Raw genomic sequence first — 22,710 nt, 5'->3', positions numbered from 1 at the left:
ATGAACGATGATTAAATCTAATGGGGGATTTTATAAAATATTTAAATAACATGCAGGTGAGGGTTGATTACTGTTACATGCAGTTTTGCCACACAATACACTGAAAAAAATAGAAGTTTTCAATAATACATTGAAAATCTCTGCTGCAGCAACTAGACTTACATTGTATTTATGGTAATTCAGTATGAACCATATTGTGTTAGTTACTGAAGGAACTAGATACAAAATGAAATGAGATTAAAGAAAAATTTGCAGAAAGATTCATTATTTTCTGTTTTTAATCACTTTTTTTAATCTCAGCCATTTTTCCTCTACATTTCAGCAAAATTTTCATGGCAGCAGATCAACCACTGTTTTAAATGAAATTTTTCAACAATTTTGCAGGCAAGGAAGATATTACTTCAAGCGCGTGTAAGGTTTTAGGTGAGCAAAAGATTTATCCAACATGTCATCAATATCTTCTCAAAAATCCTACATATCTTCCTAGGAAAGGGATGCACCTACATTCATATTAGTATAATAAGTACTTTTCTATCAAGTTTGCTAAATGTGAAACAACTTTCGTAGTTTTTGTGAGTAATCTTTTGTCTTATTCAAAACTCTCCAGTATGTCCTTTCACTAACCTGAATAATGTATCCCCAGAATCTTTATTTTGTTATGTTATTTGTTTATTTATCATTGATTTTGAGATGTATTTTGTTTTGCATTCTCATATTTTACTGTTTGTTACTTTCATCTGTAACTGAAAAGATGACAATCTCTCTGTAATCATCTGGAAGTTATCATTCTAACTAGTTGTAGTACATAAACAACATAAGCTACTGAATTGTTTGGACAAACAAGAGTAGAAATATTGTTATTCTCATCAAATACATGGCATATTGTTTTGACACTGGCACTGGCAGTTTTGTCTTAGAAATGAACTACTACATCAACAAAACCCATCCAAAATGCATTTACAAACAGTTAATTTCTTACAAAGTTTAGTTTGTGTCAGGTTTATCTGCAATATACATAGGCAAGATCATTCACCATGTTGTCATGAAAGAGAGAGAGTTGTAATTTGATTCTTCTATTGATCACCAGACTCACTTTCTGATGTATCTGAAAACTTTAGAGAAGACTTCAGTTTGATAGTAGATAAGTTCCCCAATCATATTGTAATTATTGGTGGAGTCTTTAAAATCCAACGATCAGTTGGTAGAATTACGGTTTTTTCAGTGATGGGCTTGACAGGGGATTCTGTGAAATGTTACTAAACGCCTCTACTGAAAACTGCTTAGAACAGATAGTTTGGAATCCTCTCACGATGGAAATATATTAGATCTAATGGCAACAAATAGACCTGACCTCTTTGAGGATGCCCACATCAAAAATGGTATCAGTGACCATGAGGCAGTTCTGGTAACAATGATTACCAAAGTACAAAGTCTATTTGGAAAGTAAAGAATGATTGGTCGCAAAATGGAAACCACAATGAAGATGTGATGAAACATTGTACAGAAGTGTTGGACAGTGTCTCTAGTACGGGCCTAGATAGCATCATGGTGCTCTTCTCAGTTCTGAGCATACAGTGAGCACATAAGACACCTAGAAAATAGTGTCTTTGCTAAGTATGGATGCCTGCGAGGCAATTTCACCCAATTTCATGCAACCCCACATAACGTAACTGGCACGAATTTCATCTTCATGTCACGTCTTGGCTGCACACTGCAGGGGCAATGAAGATGCTCCTGCAATGTTTATGGTGGGAAGTGTTTGATCACCTGTCATACAGCCTGGGCTTGGCTCCCTTGATTTTCATCTCTGCTCCTATGAATGGCTGACTGTGAACACAACATTTTGGCACAGACAACAAGCTGTAGTTCAGCACAGAAAATTGTCTGAAAGCACAGGAGGCTGCCTTCTGTATTGAGAACATTGGAAAGTTGATACAATGCTATGACAGATGTCTTAAGTAGGAGTGGCAACTTCGTAGAGAAATAGCTGGAAGGTGTAGCTTACTGTTGCAAATAAAACAGTTTTGATTTTCACCATTTCTCACCTGACTGTTCCTTACTTTCTGAATAGCCCTCATACAAAGGGCAACTAATACAAGAAGAAAGCTATATCTGTTCAACAAACTAGATAAAACAGTAGTATTTTGTCTCAAAGGTTAAAAGAGTAGTTGACCATGCACTGGATAGATACATACCCAAATGAATAGTTCATAAATGAAGGGAATCACTGTAAAAAATTTCTTAAGAAACAGAGACTACTGCATAATAAGTATAACAAATCTTAGGGCTGCAGATAGAGAGATGCTAAAGGAAACACATTTGGCTGTCAAGATAGCAGTACATGGAGCCTTCAGTGACTATCATGGAAGAATATTGCTAAACAATCTTTCACAAAACCCAAAGAAATTCTTGTCACACGTAAAGGCTGTTGGTGGCACCAGAGTTAATGTCAATTACCGTATTTAGTCGAATCTAAGCCGCACTCGAATCTAAGCCGCACCTAAAAAATGAGACTTGAAATCAAGGAAAAAAAAATTTCCCGAATCTAAGCCACACCTGAAATTTGAGACTCGAAATTCAAGGGGAGAGAAAAGTTTTAGGCCGCACCTCCAAATCGAAATACGAGACACAATTTAGGTCGAATGAATGACAGTACAGCTACAGTAGTATGCTTCGAGTCGTAAGCTTAGCAGTTAAGCTTTACCAGGTAGCCATTGCTATGCATCACGCGCTCCGTTCGTATTTTATACGCGTACCCTTCCTTTTTCACGTGCTTCGTCTGGTTTGAATTGATTGTTTATTTTTTTTTTTGATCTGATAAGCGCCGTTCTCTTTGTTATAGGTGTTTACGTCACTCTAAGCTGAAAATGCTTTACTGTACTGTGTCATGCACTGTTTGTCACATTCTGATAATGAGTGTTTACGGCTTGTCGCCGTTCGCGGCATGGCTTGCTTTTGTGCACGCTACCGCCGCTTACAATTGTGAGAAAAAAAATAATACAATAAAAAAAAATAAAAGAGAGAGAGAGAGAGAGGAATCGTCTCATTGGCGAAACAATGGCAAGAGACTGCTATTTGTTGTTACTTACACTGCTGATTTCTTTGATAATGATCAACAAGAACCAAATAATATAATGCGTATGATAGAAGTTCTGAACGAGAGTTTAGCGAAAATTTTTCTCCGTTTGAAAATCTTTGCAGACGCCTCTTTAGTACATAACATTCTGCACAGAAATTAGAGTCATCTTAGATTTAAAAATCTAGTCAATTGCCGTGTTTCATTTCTGACTGTATCACTACTAGGCATAAGAATAATACGAATATAAACATGACATATGTATATTCTTCCACGTTTGCTGTTGTCTCACTCTAGTTTCGTAGTGTATTAGGCAGACAGGATTTAAATGAGATACCAGCAAACACGAAACAATACATGGCAAAATGTTTATATTCGTATTATTCTTATGGTAAAGAGAATACTGCATGTGATTCACAGTTCATAAAAGTTCCTATTAGCAACCATCTCTTCTCACAGGTAGGAAAAAATTCAGAACGTAGAGTTGGCCATATTGACAAACATCCCAAACAGTCTTGCCAGTCGGATTTTCGTAGTACATTGAAATGCTGCTACATTCGAAGATGAACAATACGGAATTCGTATTCACTTCGTTGGATAATGTATAAAAATGCAGTGATCAAAACTCGGGGCGGAGTAAAAAGCTCGTCTTCCACCTTTTTTTTTTTAATTTATTTACTGACGCAGAGGTTTTGGCGCCAGTGTTTATCTTTGTGCCTGCAAAGCATGCCTGTGTAGCGCTACGGCAGAAGTTAGTTGTGGCGGCACCTACCAACATTTTTCAGAACTTCCGCTTACTTTGCACTCGATTCTAAGCCGCAGGCGGTTTTTTGGATTACAAAAAACCGGAAAAAAGTGCGGCTTAGATTTGAGTAAATACGGTACCTGTAGATGAAACAGAAACTGGAAGAGAGAGTAGCAAAGCAGTAGCAGAAATGCTTAACTCTGTTTTCAAGTACTGCTTTAGAAAGGAAAACCCAGGAGAGTTTCACCAGTCTAATCCTTGTACAGCCGGAAAGATGAGTGAAATGAATGATAGTGTCAGTGATGTTGAGAAACATCTGAAATCATTAAAATTGAAGAAATCTGCTAGACTTGATGAAATCACTGTCAGATTCCATACTGAATTTTCAGCTGAATTAGCCCCTCTGTTAACAACAATCTGTTGTAGAGCCTTTGAACAAAAAAATGTGCCCAGTAATTGGAAGAAAGCACAGGTCACAGCCAGTATAAGAAGGGCAGTAGAACTGACTCACAAATCTACTGTCCAATATCCTTTACATTCATTAGTTACAGAATTTTAGAATACATTATAAGCTCAAACATATTGAGATGCCTTGAAGAGAATAACGTTCTCCATGCCAACCAGCATGGATTCTGAAAACATTGACCTTGTGAAACCACTTCTCACTTGTTTTCATATAACATACTGAAAGCTTTGGATTGAAGTAGGCAGGCAGTTGCAGAATTTCATTATTTCCGAAAAGCATTTGACTCATTACCACATCTACACTTATTATCAAAAGTATGATCACATGGGGTATTTGTGACTGGATTGAGGATTTTTTGGTAGGAAGGGTGCAGCAAGTTTTTGAATGGACAGTCAACAACATATGTAGAAGTACTTTTGGATGCACGCCAGGGAAGTGTGTTGTGCCCCTTGTAGTTTAATGACCTTGCAGACAATATTAATAAAAACCTCAGACTTTCTGTATGTGATGCAGCTATCTACAATGAAGTGCAGTCTGAAAGAAGCTGCATAACCATTCAGCCAGACCTTGATAAGATTTCAAAGTGCTGTGAAAATTGGCAACTTGCTTTAAATGTTCAGAAATGTAAAATTGTCCACTTCATAAAACAAAAACAAAACAAAAAACCATGGTATTTATGACTACTGTATTGACGATCCACAGCTGGGGTCGGTTAACTCATACTAAATATCTGGGTGCAACACTTTGTAGGAGTATGAAACGGAATGAGCACGTTCACTCAGCCATGCATACAATGGTTGGTACACTTCAGTTCATTGACATAATACTGGGGAAATGTAATCAGTCTACAAATCACCTGTGTGAGCCATCCAAGGATACTGTTCAGGTGTGTGGAACCCATACCAAACAGGGCTAACAGGGAATATTCAGTGTGTACAAAAAGGGACAGCACGAATGTTCCCAGGTTTATCTGACCCATGGGAAAGTCTCACAGAGATGCTGAAGAAACTGAATTGGCAGACTCTTGAAGATAGACATAAACTATCCCAAAACAGCCTACTTAAAAGTTTCAAGAACCAGCTTTAAATGATGACCCCAGGAATATACTACAACCATGTGCATATTGCTCCTGTGGGTAGATTATTCGCAGCACTCCATATGAAGGAAACAGGGGAAAAAAAAAAAAAAAAAAAAAAAAAACTAATAAATAGTACAATGGGATATACTCTGTGTTACCTATAGGCAAACATACAACAGTGTAGGAAAAGATGGATTTCTACTTACTGTAAACAATACACAATTAAAAGACATTTATGTAAAGCTTTCGCCCACAGCAAAAGAGAAACACACACCTTTCATACATACAGGCAAGTGCGCGCGCACGCGTACACACACACACACACACACACACACACACACACACACACAGAGAGAGAGAGAGAGAGAGAGAGGAGAAGCAATTGGTATATTGGATAGGAATGCAGTACAGGCACTGGTGAGCTCATTTTGGCTGCAGGCACAGGTCTTTGTGCACAGCACAAATGATTGAAAGAAATGGATTGGGAGGGGCAGATAGAACAGAAAAATTGGAGACTAGGGAAGAGGGTTTGGGTATAGGATGAGTGAACTCATGGTCCTGGGGGAAAGGTGGAGATAGATGTGGGGCAGGGGCTAGTGGAGATTTAGGCTAGGAAAATTACAGATTCTCTGCCTCCTCCCCTGGGGCAGGGTATCTGATAATCTACCTGCCCTCGCCACCTTTCTTCCCAACACAACCCTTGATCCCAGTGTGCAACTTCAGCAGTGCCACATTGTAGTCAGGTGAGACTGTGTGTGTGTGTGTGTGTGTGTGTGTGTGTGTGTGTGTGTGTGTGTGTAGAGAGAGAGGGGTGGGGGGGCACATGCTCACATATGTACAAGCACTCTATTGTACTAAAAAAGGTTTTGTCCCAAAGCTAGCAGAATCTTCAGGCTTTTTATGTGCCTTTTGATGACTTAACTCCTCTATTGTTCAATGCATTGTTACGTTTACTCCCTAAATTATTTAAATTCCACCAGTACTTTCTGTTACTATATATACAGTTATCAATGTGAGCTGACTAGCAGTAGTCATAACTTGCTATCAGTATAAGGTATAGATGTAGCCTGCAGCAGCTGCTTCTGCCAATTAACGTAAAAATTGACACATTCCACATCCTTCATGATGGGATTTGTGTAAGACGATGAGTGAACAAATGAATGAAATAATTTTTATTTTTATTTCATTAAAAAATTTGTACTACCATATTATATCCATGTGCTTTATTTTCAAGTTTGATTCCTCATGTCCTGAATTCTGGGCCACAACAAAGAATGGGAACTACTTCGCAGTCAAAGTAAATGATAATATGATATAAAAAGGACTTCAAAACAGTAATTTACACTTTATTATGGCAGGAGAAGCAACTTACATTGAGTGCTCCACTACATTTCAAAGTGACAGAGATAAATGACACTATTTTTGAACATAATAATGAGCTGTCTGTAAACAGTGGTCAGAACTACCAGTCACTTAATGTGTCACTGCTGTGTGAACATCCTCATCACTGGAAAATCTCTTTTCCCCCCACCCCAGGTGTTCTTTCAGGATGCCAAAAATATTGGTAAATGGATTTAAATCCGTTGAGCACAGAAACAAGGTCATAGTACTGGTGTGAAAAGATGGAAATTGCATGGTGCAGGATCTGGACTTCCTGATCAGCATCACCCACTTGTTTGTGGCTTCTGTCAAATTGTTGGCATCATTTCACTGTGCCTGGATGTGACATTGCATTCTCTTATGGCAATGTGCCACTTTCTGCAGCCTCTACATATAAATGAAGAGTAAGAATATCATTGTGTGTAGAAATGATCTTTTATTTGAGCCATTGTTTGAAACTTAAGCAAATGGACTGACACCTTCTGTACTGCAGAACGTGATAGTTATGTCTGGTATAAAACAAAGCATCTATTTTATTTTATTTCAAAGTGCAGAAGTTACAGAAAGGTGCTTGCTCCGAAGTTGTCAAAACAAAAACACTGGAATGAAGCTGATAGGCATATAAACAGGAAAAGCAAAAATTGGATCTGAAAAGCAAAGATTGGATCTGAGCTAGGGATCTATAAAAATAGGATCTTCATTGGGAGCAACAAATAGTCAGGGACGTAGGTAAATAAGGGAAGGAAGAAGTCCTCTGAAGTTTATATCAGAAAACAGGAAAATTTTTACTGTGAAGTAAGTTTTCTCTCAGCATGTGGGACACTCATTCTTCTTTTACCTTTGTTTAGCAGTCCTTGCCATACACTGTTTTTCTCAGCAATTTGCCGCTATTGCCCAGCATCTCTGACACCTATTTTATCTAAAGTTTTGGAATCCATCATCAGCTCCCAGTTGTGTGATTATCTGACATGTAATAACATTATTACTGCGGTACAATTTGGCTTTACGAAGGGCAGATCCACAGTCCATGCCATTGACTCCCTGATTAAAAAAGTGTTTAATGCTTATGAAGGAAAAAATTTTGCTCAGGTTACCTTTTGTGATCTTAGCAAAGCCTTCGATTGCATGGAGCATATTTCACTCGTCAACAAACTAGTTTATTACAGAATCACAAACAGTGGAGTTGACAACCGTAAACAAATTGTTTGTATTGGTAAACAGAAATCACAGCTAGCTGAAGTTAAGTGCGGTGTGCCACAAGGCTCAGTATTAGGACCTCTGCTATTTATCCTAATGACAAACGATCTACCATCTTACATAAATACTCACTCCATTCTCTATGCAGATGATACCACTTTTTTCAATATCAGCTCAGACATGGATATGCTCCGAACTGTGGCAAATGACACAATATCACAAGCATCAGTCTGGTTTCGAGCTAATGGGTTCCTGCTTAATGAGAGTAAAACTCAAAAGATTGTATTTTGTTTCAGAGATCTGCCAGTAGCAGACTTCATGGATAGTGTTAAGTTCTTAGGTATTGTTATAGATAGTAAATTGACTTGGGAGCCACATATTAAATACATTAGTGCAAGGCTGTCTAGAGTGGTGAATTTGTTAAGGAATTTAAAAAACCATGTACCTGCAGCCTATGTAAGATCGGCCTACTTTGCTTTTTTTCAAAGCATTATATCTTATGGGCTTTTAATATGGGACAATAGCTCACACCTTCAGGACATTTTGGTACTTCAGAAGAAAGTAATTCCAATTATCACAAACAGTGATAAACTGGCCCACTGCAAACCACTGTTTATCAACTTAAAAATATTATTTAATATAATCCATTATGGAGTTGAGGTAGCATTTGTCGTTATACTGGTTATCACTGTTAGCATTCAACCGCGATTCTTATACATGTATTTTAACAACGCGTTTCAAGAGACAATGCTCCCATCATCTGGTTGTAAAATCTATGTCATGAAATTAAACGGACTAAAAAGACAAAATACCATCACAAATAGTTGGGAAGTCCATAGAGTAAAACAGAATTAAAAGTATATTGGACTGTGGGTCCTCGTCTTACATTGAAGTTGTTGACACAAGTCGATGGCCGTCCCATAGCTACCAAATATGCTGTCGCACTGTGCCGGCTCGGGAGCTGTTGTGGACTGACGTGCCTAGGTGTTGTGGCGTGGTTGCAGCCGTGTGCTTGACAGTAACGCTATGCTATTGGGTGCCTGATTTCCTTATTGCATTGGTCTGCCATCGTTAGTCTCTCGCAGCTCCGTCAGTGACATGCTACAAGTTTAAAATCGCATACCTATCCTAAAATAATTCTAAAAACCCGCTAAAAAATCTCATTTCTTTAAAATTATCTTGTGCATTTAGAATATTGCTTTGTTTCTTTTCATGGATAGCTATCTCGAATTCCTCTAGTAAATCAAGTTTCCTCCCTTTCTTTTCTACATGCAATATTTCTACGTTGTCTTCTATGCCATTAAGGGGATGGCCTGTTTCATATATATGGTTCGCAACAGCTGATTTGTCATAATTTCCTAACCTGAATGCATCTTTATGTTCTTTATACCATATCGCGAATTATCTTCTTGTCTGCCCTATATATTTTGCATCACAAGTTCTGCACTGTATCTTATAAACTCCCGATCTTTCAAACTTATTTCTCTTCTTGCCAATATTAAAAATATTAACTGTCATAAATATGTATATTTACACTGCCCTATTGCATATAAAGAGCAACTTACCAGAATACCAGCATAGAAGAGATGTACATTCTCATGGAGCCAGAAATAGTAACCATCTTGACATACCTTACTACAGATTATCCAAGTCACTGAACAGCTACGAAGTGGTGGGTATGAAGATGTTTGACAAACTGCCACTAGAATGGGTAGAAGCTCCATTTGATTTATTTAAAGACAAATTATTCAGTTGGTTAGCTGCAAATCCTTGCTACTCACTTCAGGAATTTTATGACTGTAAAATATCATAGTGGTAACGGTTTGGAGAGTACAGCATAATTTCTTTAACGGAGTAATTTATGATGCAATGTTTTCATATTATTTGATTTTAAATATTGTATTTTATGGAAAACCAATAGTGACATATTGATCTTCAACCCATGTATATATGCTGTATAACTTGTATATACCAGGCGATCAAAAAGTCAGTATAAATTTGAAAACTTAATAAACCACAGAATAATGCAGATAGAGAGGTAAAAATTGACACACATGCTTGGAATGACATGGGGTTTTATTAGAACCACCCCATATTCTTAAACGCGCGAAAGATCTCTAGCGCGCGTCGTTTGGTGATGATCGTGTGCTCAGCCACCACTTTCATCATGCTTGGCCTCCCAGGTCCCCAGACCTCAGTCCGTGCGATTATTGGCTTTGGGGTTACCTGAAGTCACAAGTGTATCGTGATCGACCGACATCTCTAGGGATGCTGAAAGACAACATCCGACGCCAATGTCTCACCATAACTCAGGACATGCTTTACAGTGCTGTTCACAACATTATTCCTCGACTAAAGCTATTGTTGAGGAATGATTGTGAACATATTGAGCATTTCCTGTAAAGAACATCATCTTTGCTTTGTCTTACTTTGTTATGTTAATTATTGCTATTCTGATCAGATGAAGCGCCATCTGTCGGACATTTTTTGAACTTCTGTATTTTTTTTTTTTTTTTTTTTTGTTCTAATAAAACCCCATGTCATTCCAAGCATGTGTGTCAATTTGTACCTCTCTATCTACATTATTCCATGATTTATTCAGTTTTCAAATTTATACTGACTTTTTGATCACCTGGTATGTAACTGGACTTTGTCAATTGCTGCAATAGCTAAACGATAATAAAATTTCATTCAATTCAATTCAATTCAATTCTGTTTGTATCTGTTCTTTGCTCTCTTGTGTGTCCTCACATGTCTCATCTAGTGAGTCTCAGTCAGCACATCCTCATTTCTTCTGTTGCAATGAAACCTTCTTTTAATTGTCCTTTTTGGTATTCTGTCATCTGCAATTCTCTGAACACATTGTAATTAATGTATGTTCATGACTAAATGAATTTAAAAGTGTTTTCCATTTTATAAGTCTGCCTAGATCAGATAGCCATAGTTTTGTTATGAAGATATTCTTTTCAGGTCTTCATTTGCTTTTTAAGTATTTCATCATTGTCCATACTTCTGAAATGATATTATTAGTAATCTGTCATTTTCCTTTATGATTCTGGTCAGTATCTTTTCACTTTCTACCTCCCTTCTGCTGCTATGTTTCTATATGTCAGTTTTTTTGTTATATTTGCTCTAGTGTTTCCTCTCCTTCTGAGTTGCTTATCAATGTGGCTTTCTGTTGTTTGTAGTTCATGGATTTCAAGAGCTCACCCTGGTTTCAAATATCTGATTTCTGAATGCATAGCCCTTAAATGGTCTGTAAATTTCACTGTGATAGCCTTATGCTTCATCTCCAACTCACAATAGAATGTGTCATCTTCACTTGCCATTCCCCAAACAGTTATGTTTACCATGATTTGGCTTGTTATGTCACTCTCTATGCAGTTCCAAAATCTCATGCATACTATTTAATTTAATATTTCAGCACTTCTAATCTTCTATGAAGCCAGTACAGTAATAAATATACTTTCTACCTTACTACAGCATCCACAGGACTAAAGAAACATACCAAGGAGAAATCTTGATTTTTGGTTAGTCCTACAATTGTTGTAGTAATTTAGAAAACATATTTATTAGTGAATCCCTGTAATATGAAGAAGGAATCCTTATTCACAACTTATACAGTTCATGTATAAATAGTTATACAAAAGTAAACTTTAAATGTGAAAACGGTAAAGAACTTAAAGAAATGTTTGATACAGCACTGTATGCAGTATACATTGAAGTTTTATTTACAAGTGTTCAAAGTGGCTGCCTTTTGTAACATGACCAATGTCCCAGCTGTAATCAGTTTCCTGCTAAATTCTCTGAAGCTAGTCTTGATGTATGGTGGCAACTGCTTGTGTTATCCATTATCATAGTTCATCAACATTTCCCAGAAGCAGGGGAATAAATTCTCTGTCTTTAATGTAACCCCATATACAAAAATCCATTGAGATTAAATAAGGTGATCGTGGTGGTCAGGATATTGTTGTGGTGGTGCACCATGTTGCTGGAAAATTGTTTCTATGCCCGTATCCTGTTGTAACTGAGGTATTAGATGATGTTCAACTATGTCCAGGTATGCTATGCCAGTTACAGTTGACTCAGCAAAAAACAATAGGACTTAAGTGAATCTCATACATGTTCAATTATGTGACATAGTTTCTGCTCACCCCATATCCGAACATTGTGCCGATTCACTCTATTGCAGGTATGGAAGGTGACTTCATCACTAAACACAATTTTATTAAGAAAATTATCATCAGAAAATTATCATTTTGTATGCAGTTTGTTAAAATTTTCTACACAAAATTTACCTCTTTTTCTTTGTCGATTTCTCTTAAAGTGTGCAACAGTTCCAATTTGTAGGGTCTGAATAACAGGCATTTCCATAATACCTTCTACACTGAACACTAGACATATTCAGTTCTAAGCTAGTATGTCTCATTGATTTACCTGGACTATGAATGTAAGACTGCACAGACTTGTTCAATTGCTGCATCAGAGACTGCTGGCTGACCCTGATGCAGCATCCTATGTGATACACAATCAGTTTCAGTGAAACGATTGTGCCAATTAATAACAGTTTGTCTTTGGTGGTTTGTGCTATTTAGTCTGGAACTCTCTCTGTGGTTGCAGATTTGGATTCATGAAACCATAAACAGTAATATGACTCCATGATGACTATTAGAATAACTCATTCACATTTTCCAACTGTGGAATGTAGGGGATCAATAGTGTTAGGGGGGAATAAAACTTGAAGATATACTCCATTCAGTGCTGCATCAAACATTTCTGTGAGTTATTTACCCTTCTCACAATTAAAGCTTACTTTTTACAACTAATTTATAAACTTTAACGTGAAACTGGCTTCATACTGGAGCACAATAGTAGGCTATGCCAAGCAGTGATGATATTTAAAACTTTAAAAGCCTAAGTCAATAAATGGATATCATAATATTATTTTATCTACATATACATGTACCATTGTAAGGTGCATGGCAGAGGGTATGTCACATTGGCCAGTTGTTTCTTCCTATGATTGTTTGAATGCGCCTGTGTGTGAAGTAATTATTCTAATCTTATCTTCATGATCCATATGTGAGCAATACATAGGGGGCTGAAGTATATTCCTAAAGCAATCATTAAACTTGAAACTTTCTTAGTAGACTTTCTCAGGACAGTTTACATCTATCATCAAGAGCCTTCCAGTTCAGTTCCTTCAGTATCTCTGTGACACTCTCCCATGGGTTAAACAAACCTGTGACCACTTATGCTGTCCTTTTCTGTATATGTTCAGTATCCCCTGTTAGACGTGTCTGGTATGGGTCCCACACAGTGGAGTAATATTATAGAATGGGTTGCACAAGTGATTTGTAAGCAATCTGTTTTGTAGATTGATTGCACTTCTCCACTATTCTACCAATAAACTGAAGTCTACCACCTGCTTTACCCATGACTGAACCTATGTGATCATTCCATTTCACATCCCTAAAAAGTGTTACCCCCAGGTATTTCTATGAGTTGCCTGATTCCAACAGTGATTTACTGATATTATAGTCATAGGATACCATTTTTTTAATTTTTTGAAGTGTAAAATTTTACATTTCTGAACATTTAAAGCAAGTTGCCAGTCTCTGCATCACTTTGAAATCTTATCAAGATCTGACTGAATATTTATGCAGCTTCTTTCAGATAGTACTTCATTATAGACAATTGTGTCATCTGCAAAAAGCTTGAGTTTACTATTAATATTGTCTGCAAGGTCATTAATACCTTGAGCAGCAACGGTTCCAACATACTTCCGTGGCACACACCTGAAGTTATTTCTACATCTGACAAAGACTCTCCATCCAAGATGACATGTTGTGTCCTCCCTACCAAAAAGTCCTCAATCCAGTTACAAATTTCATTTGATGCCCCTTATGACCATATGTTTGAAAATAAGTGTAGTTACAGTACTGAGACAAAAGTTTTTCGGAAAGCAAGAAACACAACATCTATGTGATTGCCTTGATCCATAGTTTTCAGTTTGTCGTGTGAGAAAAGTGCGAGTTGGGTTTTATATGATTGATGTTTTTGAAATCAATGCTAGTTGGCACTGAGGAAGTCACTCTGTTCAAGGTACCTCATTATGTTTGAGCTCAGAATATGTCCTAAGATTTTACAACAAATCGATGTTAAAGATATGGGATGGTAGTTTTGTGAATCACTTCTACTACCCTTCTTGTAGACAGGTATGACCTGTGCCTCTTTCTAAGAACTGGGCAGGGTTTTTTCTTTGAGGGGTCTACGATGGATAAGCATTTCAGTTTTTGATTTGCTACCCTCAATTCTGTTTCTTGTCTCATTCGCTAGGGATGGGACACAAACTTTGGTGTCACTATCAGCCTTTACATACAACCAGAATTTCTTTGGGTTCTGTGAAAGATCACTTAACAATATGCTGCTACAGTAGTCATTGAACATACCGTGTATTGCTCTCTTGACAGCCAAACACATTTCATTCAGCATCTCTCTATCTATAGTCCTACACTTTGTTTGACATCTATTTGCAGTAATATCTGTTTCTTTAGAAGTTTTTTTTCAATGATCGTATATCACGGAGGTTCACTCCCATAATGAATTGTTCTACTTGGTACATACCTATCCAGTGCATGGTCAACTATTCTTTTAAACTTCAGCTGCAGTTCCTCCACATGCTCCTGCCCTGTAAAATAGGTTGAGTGCATCCTCTTATACAGTTTTATTTTTAAAAATTTTAATGAATTGGTTGAGCAAAAAGTAGTAATTTATCTACGAGTCTGAGGATATTTACTTTTTATGAGCTTCCAGCTCTAGATAGCTTGTGCCTTGGCGTAGTAAGATTTTCTTAACTGAACATCAGATCTTGTTCATCTGGGGTTACTTTATTGTGAATCACGGTGCAAAACAAGAAAAGGAATAACGTTTATGATAACAGGATGATAAGAGGAAATCACTTTTGATAGTTTCTCTTTTGGTGTACAACAGAGTAGAACCATGAAATGATATAAATTTTAAAAAGCAGGAAAATTACAATCAAGTGGCTGAATATGAACAATCATTTCCCCAAACTATTTTCTTCATATTTTGATAATAGATGACATGTTGTCACGGGAGAAGCATATACTGTAATTACTGCAGTATGTACTGTTATATTCATTCTGTAAAATGTTTTTCATTGTGAAAAAGCCAGAAGATTTATAGACTCTACAGATTATGCTGTGCTGCATTGGGCTAACTTAATAGCTATTTCTTTGTTACCTTTCTTCATCTAAACTAGCATGGAATCAATTTTGACACTTTTATTAGTACTAGCTGCCAAACCCAGCATTGCCCAGGAATTGAATCGTGTTTGAAATTGTGACACTCGTACAGAGAAATATGCATGTTGTAGAAATGTATAAGTACAGTATCCAAATTAAGAAACATGATCCCGGACAGTTTAGGTAGCTGAGCACAGGTGCTCCATGTGTCTACAATGAGCACAGCTGCTCCATGTCTCTACAATGTTATTTTGCAAACATCGCTGTGGCAATGCCTCTTCATAGCTCTATAGATGGATACTGTTTTTTGCCTACAACCATTTGTGATATGCAGTTGAAAGCTGTCAAATGTGCTGCAATGTGTCAGGGATTTCCTTAATTTGACACAACTGTATGAGCTGCACTATGTTTTCTGCACTGCACCTTAATTAACAGTTTACATTAACAACATAGTCCATTACTTCTTAAATCTGTATATGCAGACGTAACTGAAGAGTGCATGGCTATGCCTGTGACATTTTTTTGTTGTGCCTATCTGCAACTCAACATCTCCACTGTATGGTGAGTAGCAATCTATCCTTTTCATAATGCTGCCATTATTCCAACCTGGATTTTAGATTGTATGAAAAAGGTGTTTTATACAGAATTCATAGTAGATATTTATGTAAAAATAAAATATCATTTGTATCACTTTCATTCAAAATATCTGTTCACAATATAGGAAGCATTTGACTAGAAACAATATTGATATATAAGTAAATGAATATAGTTATTTGCTACAAATTTGTTGCAGTTTGTTTACTGCAAGTAGAACAACAGTTGATCTGTTGGTAATTATTCTGACAGCTCTTTTCCAGGTTTGTCTTATTATGACTCATTCCACATCATTATGATCTATCGTGCAAAATGATCCATAGAACTTGTAACTAATTAACTAACCAGCTAAAATTTTGTGTACTGCTTCCTTAAATGAAGAATTTTTAAATTTTTTTAATCTATGCTGGAAGTTTGTGAATACTAGTAACCTGACAGTTTGTTTCTATGCTGAAGCCTTGTTTTCTCTTTGTATATGGATGTCATTTCACAGTCTTGAACTGTGAGAAAGAAGATCTGAGTTAGTTCTGAAATTCTTAGTGTGCCTTTTTATATAAATTACACCTTTTTGTATATAGAGGCGTGACAAGGATAGAATATTTAGCTGTTGAAATAATTGTTTGGAGGGTGTTAGCGTTGAACTGTTTGTAATTATTCTAACAGCTCGGTTCCACGTTTGTCTTATTATGACACCAGACTGTGAGGCCATAGGTAATAACAGATTGAATGTATGCAAAGTAGGCAATACTGCTACACTGTCTAATACACACAATACTAATTACTTGTAATGCAAAGCAAGCAGAACTTTGTTTGTTAGTGAAGTAGGGGCTATGGACTCACCAGTACAAATTTTTGTAAATATGCACATTTAAAAATTTGGTGACAGCTACCCTCTAAATTTGTTTAGTTTGAATTCTGCAGTCCATGTTATGATGTGAGTTTGTTTTTTGTAATGAATATTATTAGTTCTTGAAAGACTTAAGGTTAACTTATTCATTCCAAACCAGTTTTGTATATATTCCAGAACTCTGGCTGCAGATGTTGGGAATACCTTTATACCAGTTACAATAACATTTGTGTCATCAGCAAACTGAGTTCTGCAAATACCACAGATTCAAATCTTAATGTCATTTACATAAATAAGTAAAAAGAGAGGTCCTACAACACTGTTCTGTTGTACCTCTCTTGGTGCAGTTTGAATATCAGATTTGTAAGCAGCACTTTGGTTTTTAACAACTACACATATAGCAATAGCCTCTAATTTATGTGGCAAAATATCATGTTTGCCAGTACTGAATGCCTTCAATAAGTCCAAGTTTATTCCTATTACACTGTTGTTTCTATCAATATTTTTAGGGAACTGAGTAATAACCGACTCTGTACACATTCCTCTGTAAAAAGCTTGTCTATTTACAGACAAAAGATTGAACTGTTCTAGGTAATTTGTTACCCTGTTTTTCATGACTGTCTCTATTACTTTTGAAAAAAAAAAAAAAAAAACAGTTAATAAAGTGAGTGACTATAGTTTCCCACTTCATATACAGGGTGTCCAAGGAGGAATGGTCAGTATTCAGAGATATGATAGGAACACTCATTTGAAGCGAAAAACCTCTTATGAACAGATACGCTATTTTGAATGGTTTCCGCATTTACAAGCATTATGTGTCAGAAATGGTATGCACTGGTTGGAGCTTTGAAGTTTGCTGCAGTTGGAGAGCCAGAATGATTGGTTTTATGTGTTTTAGGTACTAAATTATCAGTTTTTCTTGTCAGTTGTCACTTTCCCCAAATAAGGAACTAGTAATAAGCTGTGTATTTTGTAGAGTTTGGTTCAAAGAGAGGTGAATGTCTTTTTGTTTCATGGCTTGTTTGTCAGTTTGTTTTTACTCTTTACTATAGTCATTATTGTTACTTAAAGTTGACATGTCTTCATGTCTAAATCATGCCTTGTTTAAACTAAAAGTAATAATAGTAGTGTGATGGAACACATCATCTCCCCCTCCCTTGTGTGTTTATATCCTGGTCAGTGCTACTTGGTTTTGTGTCTATATAATGCTCAATGCTCATTTTGTACAGTTATCAATGGTCTATCATGAACCACTATTTGTAATGGAACCAGTAATTTTCTGTAGTAGTACTGTGTTAATGCATTAGATTATACACTCGTGCTCAGAAAAAAGAAAACACTTTGAACAACTAGCAATAGGACGTTCATATTCACAGGACATGTACATTAGTATTCTCTGCAGAAGTGATTAGCATTTGAGTCATGTGGGTTCCAGGTCAACATCAATATCACAGCGCAACACCATCTACTGGTAAAACGTGCCTGCAGCTCATGTTGTTGCTCTAAACGGAAGGTAATGGATTGGCGCGACATGAGCAGACATGCAGGATGCCTCACAGTCATAAGTGCAAACCATACCATCAAACCAGTGAGTTTGAAAGCTGGGACATTATTGGCATGAGAGCATGTGGTGCATCCATCGAGGAAAATGCTGCTGATATGGGACAAAGTGTTTCAGCAGTGCGATGGGTGTGTGCAGAATGGTTCACAGAAGGCCGAAGAACACGTCAAGATGGGTCAGGTCACACCACCCAGAACCCCCCCCCCCCCTCCCATGAAGATGTAATCTATACCTCATCTGAATGGCATTGCAGAACAGATCTGTGTCTTCCTTGGGTCTGGCACAACAGTGGAATAGTGTAACACGTTGTACACTATCAGAGATGACAGTCTGTTACTGTTTATTATGGCATGGTTTTCATGCAAATTGTCCACTTCTCTGCCTGCCTCTGAAAAATATGTGGAAACATGTTAGACAGCCATGGTATATGTGGAAACATGTTAGACAGCCATGGTATATGGAAGGTTCTGTTTGTTTGAAAATGATGGCCGTATTTTGGGTCGTCGCAGACAGCGGGAGCAGTATCACAGTGACTGCATTCACACAAGACATACAGCACCAGATCAAGGCCTTGTGGTGTGGGGTGCTATTTGGTACAACCACAGATCACAGTTGGCACATGTCCAGGGTACTGTGACCTATGTGAATGAATGACATTCTGCAACCTGTAGCCATACCCTTTCTGCACACCACCCCAGGCACTATTTTTCATCAAGACAATGCATGACCACTTGTTGCTGCATGAACATGTGCCTTCTTGGTGTCATAGGATGTCAGCCTTTTGGCCTGTCCCACCAGATCGCCAGACTTGTCACCAATTGAAAATGTGTTGGATATGGTGAAATGATGGGTGCAGCACTGTGATCTAGTGCCAAACACTACAGATGAACTCTGGAACCAGGTGAATGCAGCATGGACGGCCATACAACAGGATGCCATTCGGGATTTGTGCCTTATATGTGTCGATGTCATCATGCATGGAACAAGTTATCAGGGCCCATGGCAGTCCCTGTGCGTGCTAGGCAACAGGACACATGCTGAACTGAGGTGGCTGAAATGTTAATCATTTCTGCAAAAGACATTAATGTGCATGTCCTATGAATATGACCATCCTATCTCTAGTTGTGTAAGGTGTTCTGTTTTTTCTGAACATATGTGTAATACTTACTTTACCTGGTCCTCAAGTACTTCAAATTGTACAGAATACGAGATATCTCTGTCTCTTTCTGTCTGTAGCCACGGTTACTGCCTCTCAGCACTTCTTTGATTCCATTTTCCCATGTCTTTCTTGGCCGTCCTTGCCATTGTCGTTCGCCATTCACCTTTACCTCCCACACTAACACTGGCATGCTGTCTTTTGGAATTTGCTGGATGTGTCCAAGCCACTTATGTTTTTACTATTGGATATTCATCTGTGGAGGCACTGCATTAAATTTTCCCAAGTCACTGTGTTTCAGATGATGTTTCCCCTTGTCTTTTTTATTTTGCAGTGGTGTCTCATTTCTGCTACTACTGACTTTTTATTTGTTTACTATCTATCCAATACTAAAAACTTTGAGGTTTGTCAGTAATATTGAAATTCTATCAGAGTTGACAAAGGACTTGGAAGAGCAGTTGAATGGGATGGATAAGAGGTTGTAAGATGAATGTCAACAAAAGTAAAACATGGGTTGTGGGAAATAGTCAAATTAAATCAGTTGATTGTGACAGAATTAGATTAGGAAAGGAGACACTGAAAGTAGTAGGTGTGTTTTGCTATATGGACAGAAAAATAAATGATGATGACCAAAGGGGAAAGGGTATAATATGCAGAGTGGCAGTAGCAAGAAAAGCATTTCTAAAAAACCGATATTTGTTAATATCAAATATAAATTTAAATATTAGGAAGTCATTTCTGATGGCATTTGTATGGACTGTAGTCATTTTTGGAAGTGGAAAGTGGATGATCAAGAGTGTAGACAATAAGAATAAAAGAGCATTTGAAATGTGGTGCTACAGAAGACTCTGAAAATTAGATGGGTAGATCGAATAACTAGTGAGGAGGTACTAAATCAAACTGGCAGAAAAAGAAATGTATGGCATGGAAGAATGGTCTGTGGGGGGGGGGGGGGGGGGGGGGGGTAAAAATCATAGAGGTTGACGAAGGTTTGAGTGCAGTAAGTGATTCAGTGACTCATATGGATATTGGTTGCAGTAGTTCTGCAGAGGAGCAGCAGCTCACACATAATAGAGTAGTGCGGAGACCTGCATCAAATAAGTCTTCAGACTGGAACAACAACAACAAAACTGTCTGAGATTCACAATCATAGATCAGAGTCAAGACATAAGTTCATCTATGTACTGCTACCTTTGTGCCTTTTGATATATCTCTCTTTTTGAGGAAATTCAGCCTGAATGATGAAAATCTAAAAAATGTCCACAAAAGCCACTTGGTAGAGATATGACATTGCTTGAAGTATGAAGGCAAGTCCACCCAAAAGCCCAGTTGACATAGTGTTATTGAAACAACCGCATGCAGTGCAGCCAACAAGAAGTTTGGAAACATGTCATGAGAAGGTGCTAAGCTGGAGAGGGAAGAAACACAATTACATATCAACTGAAGGCTGGGAACTGCTACAAAATAAATTGAGGAGGAATGAGACAGCAAGTAATACAACAAATGGCATTTACAGGTTGTGCAGTAAGAGTCACTAAGATAAAATTAAAACTAAAAGTTCCATACAAAAACTTCCTGTTATAAAACAATAGTAATATAATGACCTATAAATAGTTACAGTAGCAACAAAACCCATTTGGAACATTAAACTGAGACAAGTAACCATTCTGCACTCATAACATGATATCAGACATAGGTAGTACGTATACATATGTGGACAGGCTATGCAAAAGTTACTAGTCTTCATTTAATATGTTCTCCTAATCAGTTTTGTTGCTGTTGTAACAATTTCTATAGGTCACTGTGTAATCTTTATATTACTCATATTTTATCACAGGAAGTTTTCGTATAGTACTTGTGCCCTGTAATTGACCTCTATGTATTTGCTATGTTTCTCACTGACTTGTTCCTCTTTAATTTATTTTGCAACAGTTTGCAGCCTTCGGCTGGTACATAATAGTGTTTCTTCTGCCTCCATCTTTGCATCCTCCAGTGACATTTTCCATAATGCTTGTTGGCCGCTTCTCTTGGCACAATGTGTGCTGGGAATTTGAATAATACTACATCAGCTGGACTTTTGGGTGGCCTGGCCTTCCTAGCTACTTCATGCATAGTCACATCTTCATCATGTGGCATTTGTGGGAATTTGTTGATTTTTTCATCTCTGGTGAGTCATTATATTTTTATCTCCAAAAATGGGTTTATTCCAAAAATTTTTTCTCTGGGGTCTTATTTCAACTTCTTTGGGTGTAGGTCCATACTTGTGGCTTGCAGTGCTCATGTGCACTATCTGTGCCCACTACCCACTGAAATTTTGATTGTTTCATCTTGTAACCATCAAATTTAGGCAGTTCTGTAACTCGAATGCCACCTGAAGGTTGGAAACCATGTATTTTTAACAAACCAATGTTAAATTAGTTGATTGAGTATTTGTTCTGGTTTTTTTTATGGTTAATTGCCTAATTTTTACCATTATTATACCTTCTAATTCGTATTACATTTATTCACATACGTGTACATCTGAAGATGCTATTAAATCATTGAAAAATGAGTTTTGTATGATCCTGTACCTGTGAACAGCTAATGCAGCTACTAAAAAGTTTTGTTAGTAGATTTTAATAGTTAAAAAAAAAGTATTTCCATCATGTATGTAATCTGTGGGTTCCCAAGTCATTAAATCATATAATGTTATGCCTTTCATCCTTTTTATTTATAATCATAACTTTGCTTTTTCACATATTTACCTCCATTCCTTTATTCTTAAATACTTCCATCCAAACATTGAGGTTATGTTGGAGGTACTGTTAAGTAGACTACTACCATCAGGTATTGCGGCAACTCCAAGCTGGTATATTGAGCCAGTTCCATCTCATAATTTTTGGTGGTCAGCTTTGTAACTATAATGCTCTTAATTTTCCAATCAACATATTTTAGAAAAAGTACCAGACTGAGACTACAGCTGTTAGAGACACCTTGTCTCTTAATCAGTTCAATAGATCTCTGATTTCCTGTTCTCATATAGTTCTTAGAATCTGCTAAAAGGGTGGCGACGGATCTACACTGATGAGCCAAAACATTATGACCACCTGCTTAATAGCTTGTTATACATCTTTGGAACAAAGTACATCACTAATTCTGCGTATCAGGGATCCAACAGTTTGTTGGTAGGCGTGTGGAGGCATGTGGCATTAGATGTCCACGCACAGGCCACAGTGATTCGTGTAAATAATGGGCTGCTGATTAGCGGATGTGGTGATGGCACCCAATAATGATCCAGATGGGTTCCCTACGATTTATATCAGGTGTATTTGGTCACCGAATGCTTCTCAAACCACTATAGCA

At 37.3% G+C, this 22,710-nt stretch overlaps 1 protein-coding gene across 4 annotated transcripts in view; it reads left to right on the top strand.

Moving 5' to 3' along the window:
* LOC126162830 (cryptochrome-1-like) overlaps positions 1-22,710 on the top strand; it is a 183,799-nt gene that overhangs the window by 150,474 nt on the left and 10,615 nt on the right. For 2 of the 4 annotated variants that reach the window (XM_049919591.1, XM_049919592.1), the window contains exon 10: positions 385-423. The exons of 1 other annotated variant lie outside the window; for it this stretch is intronic. In XM_049919591.1, coding sequence (XP_049775548.1) covers positions 385-423 — 39 coding nt within the window. Of the gene's footprint in view, positions 1-322; positions 424-22,710 lie in introns of all 4 variants that reach the window. One more of the 4 variants, XR_007535120.1, reaches the window with a different exon arrangement.

The sequence above is a fragment of the Schistocerca cancellata genome, chromosome 2 (genome assembly GCF_023864275.1).
Source record: "Schistocerca cancellata isolate TAMUIC-IGC-003103 chromosome 2, iqSchCanc2.1, whole genome shotgun sequence".
Taxonomy (NCBI): domain Eukaryota; kingdom Metazoa; phylum Arthropoda; class Insecta; order Orthoptera; family Acrididae; genus Schistocerca; species Schistocerca cancellata.
Note: the sequence above shows the minus strand (reverse complement) of the source record. Positions and strands in the feature narration are given on the sequence as shown.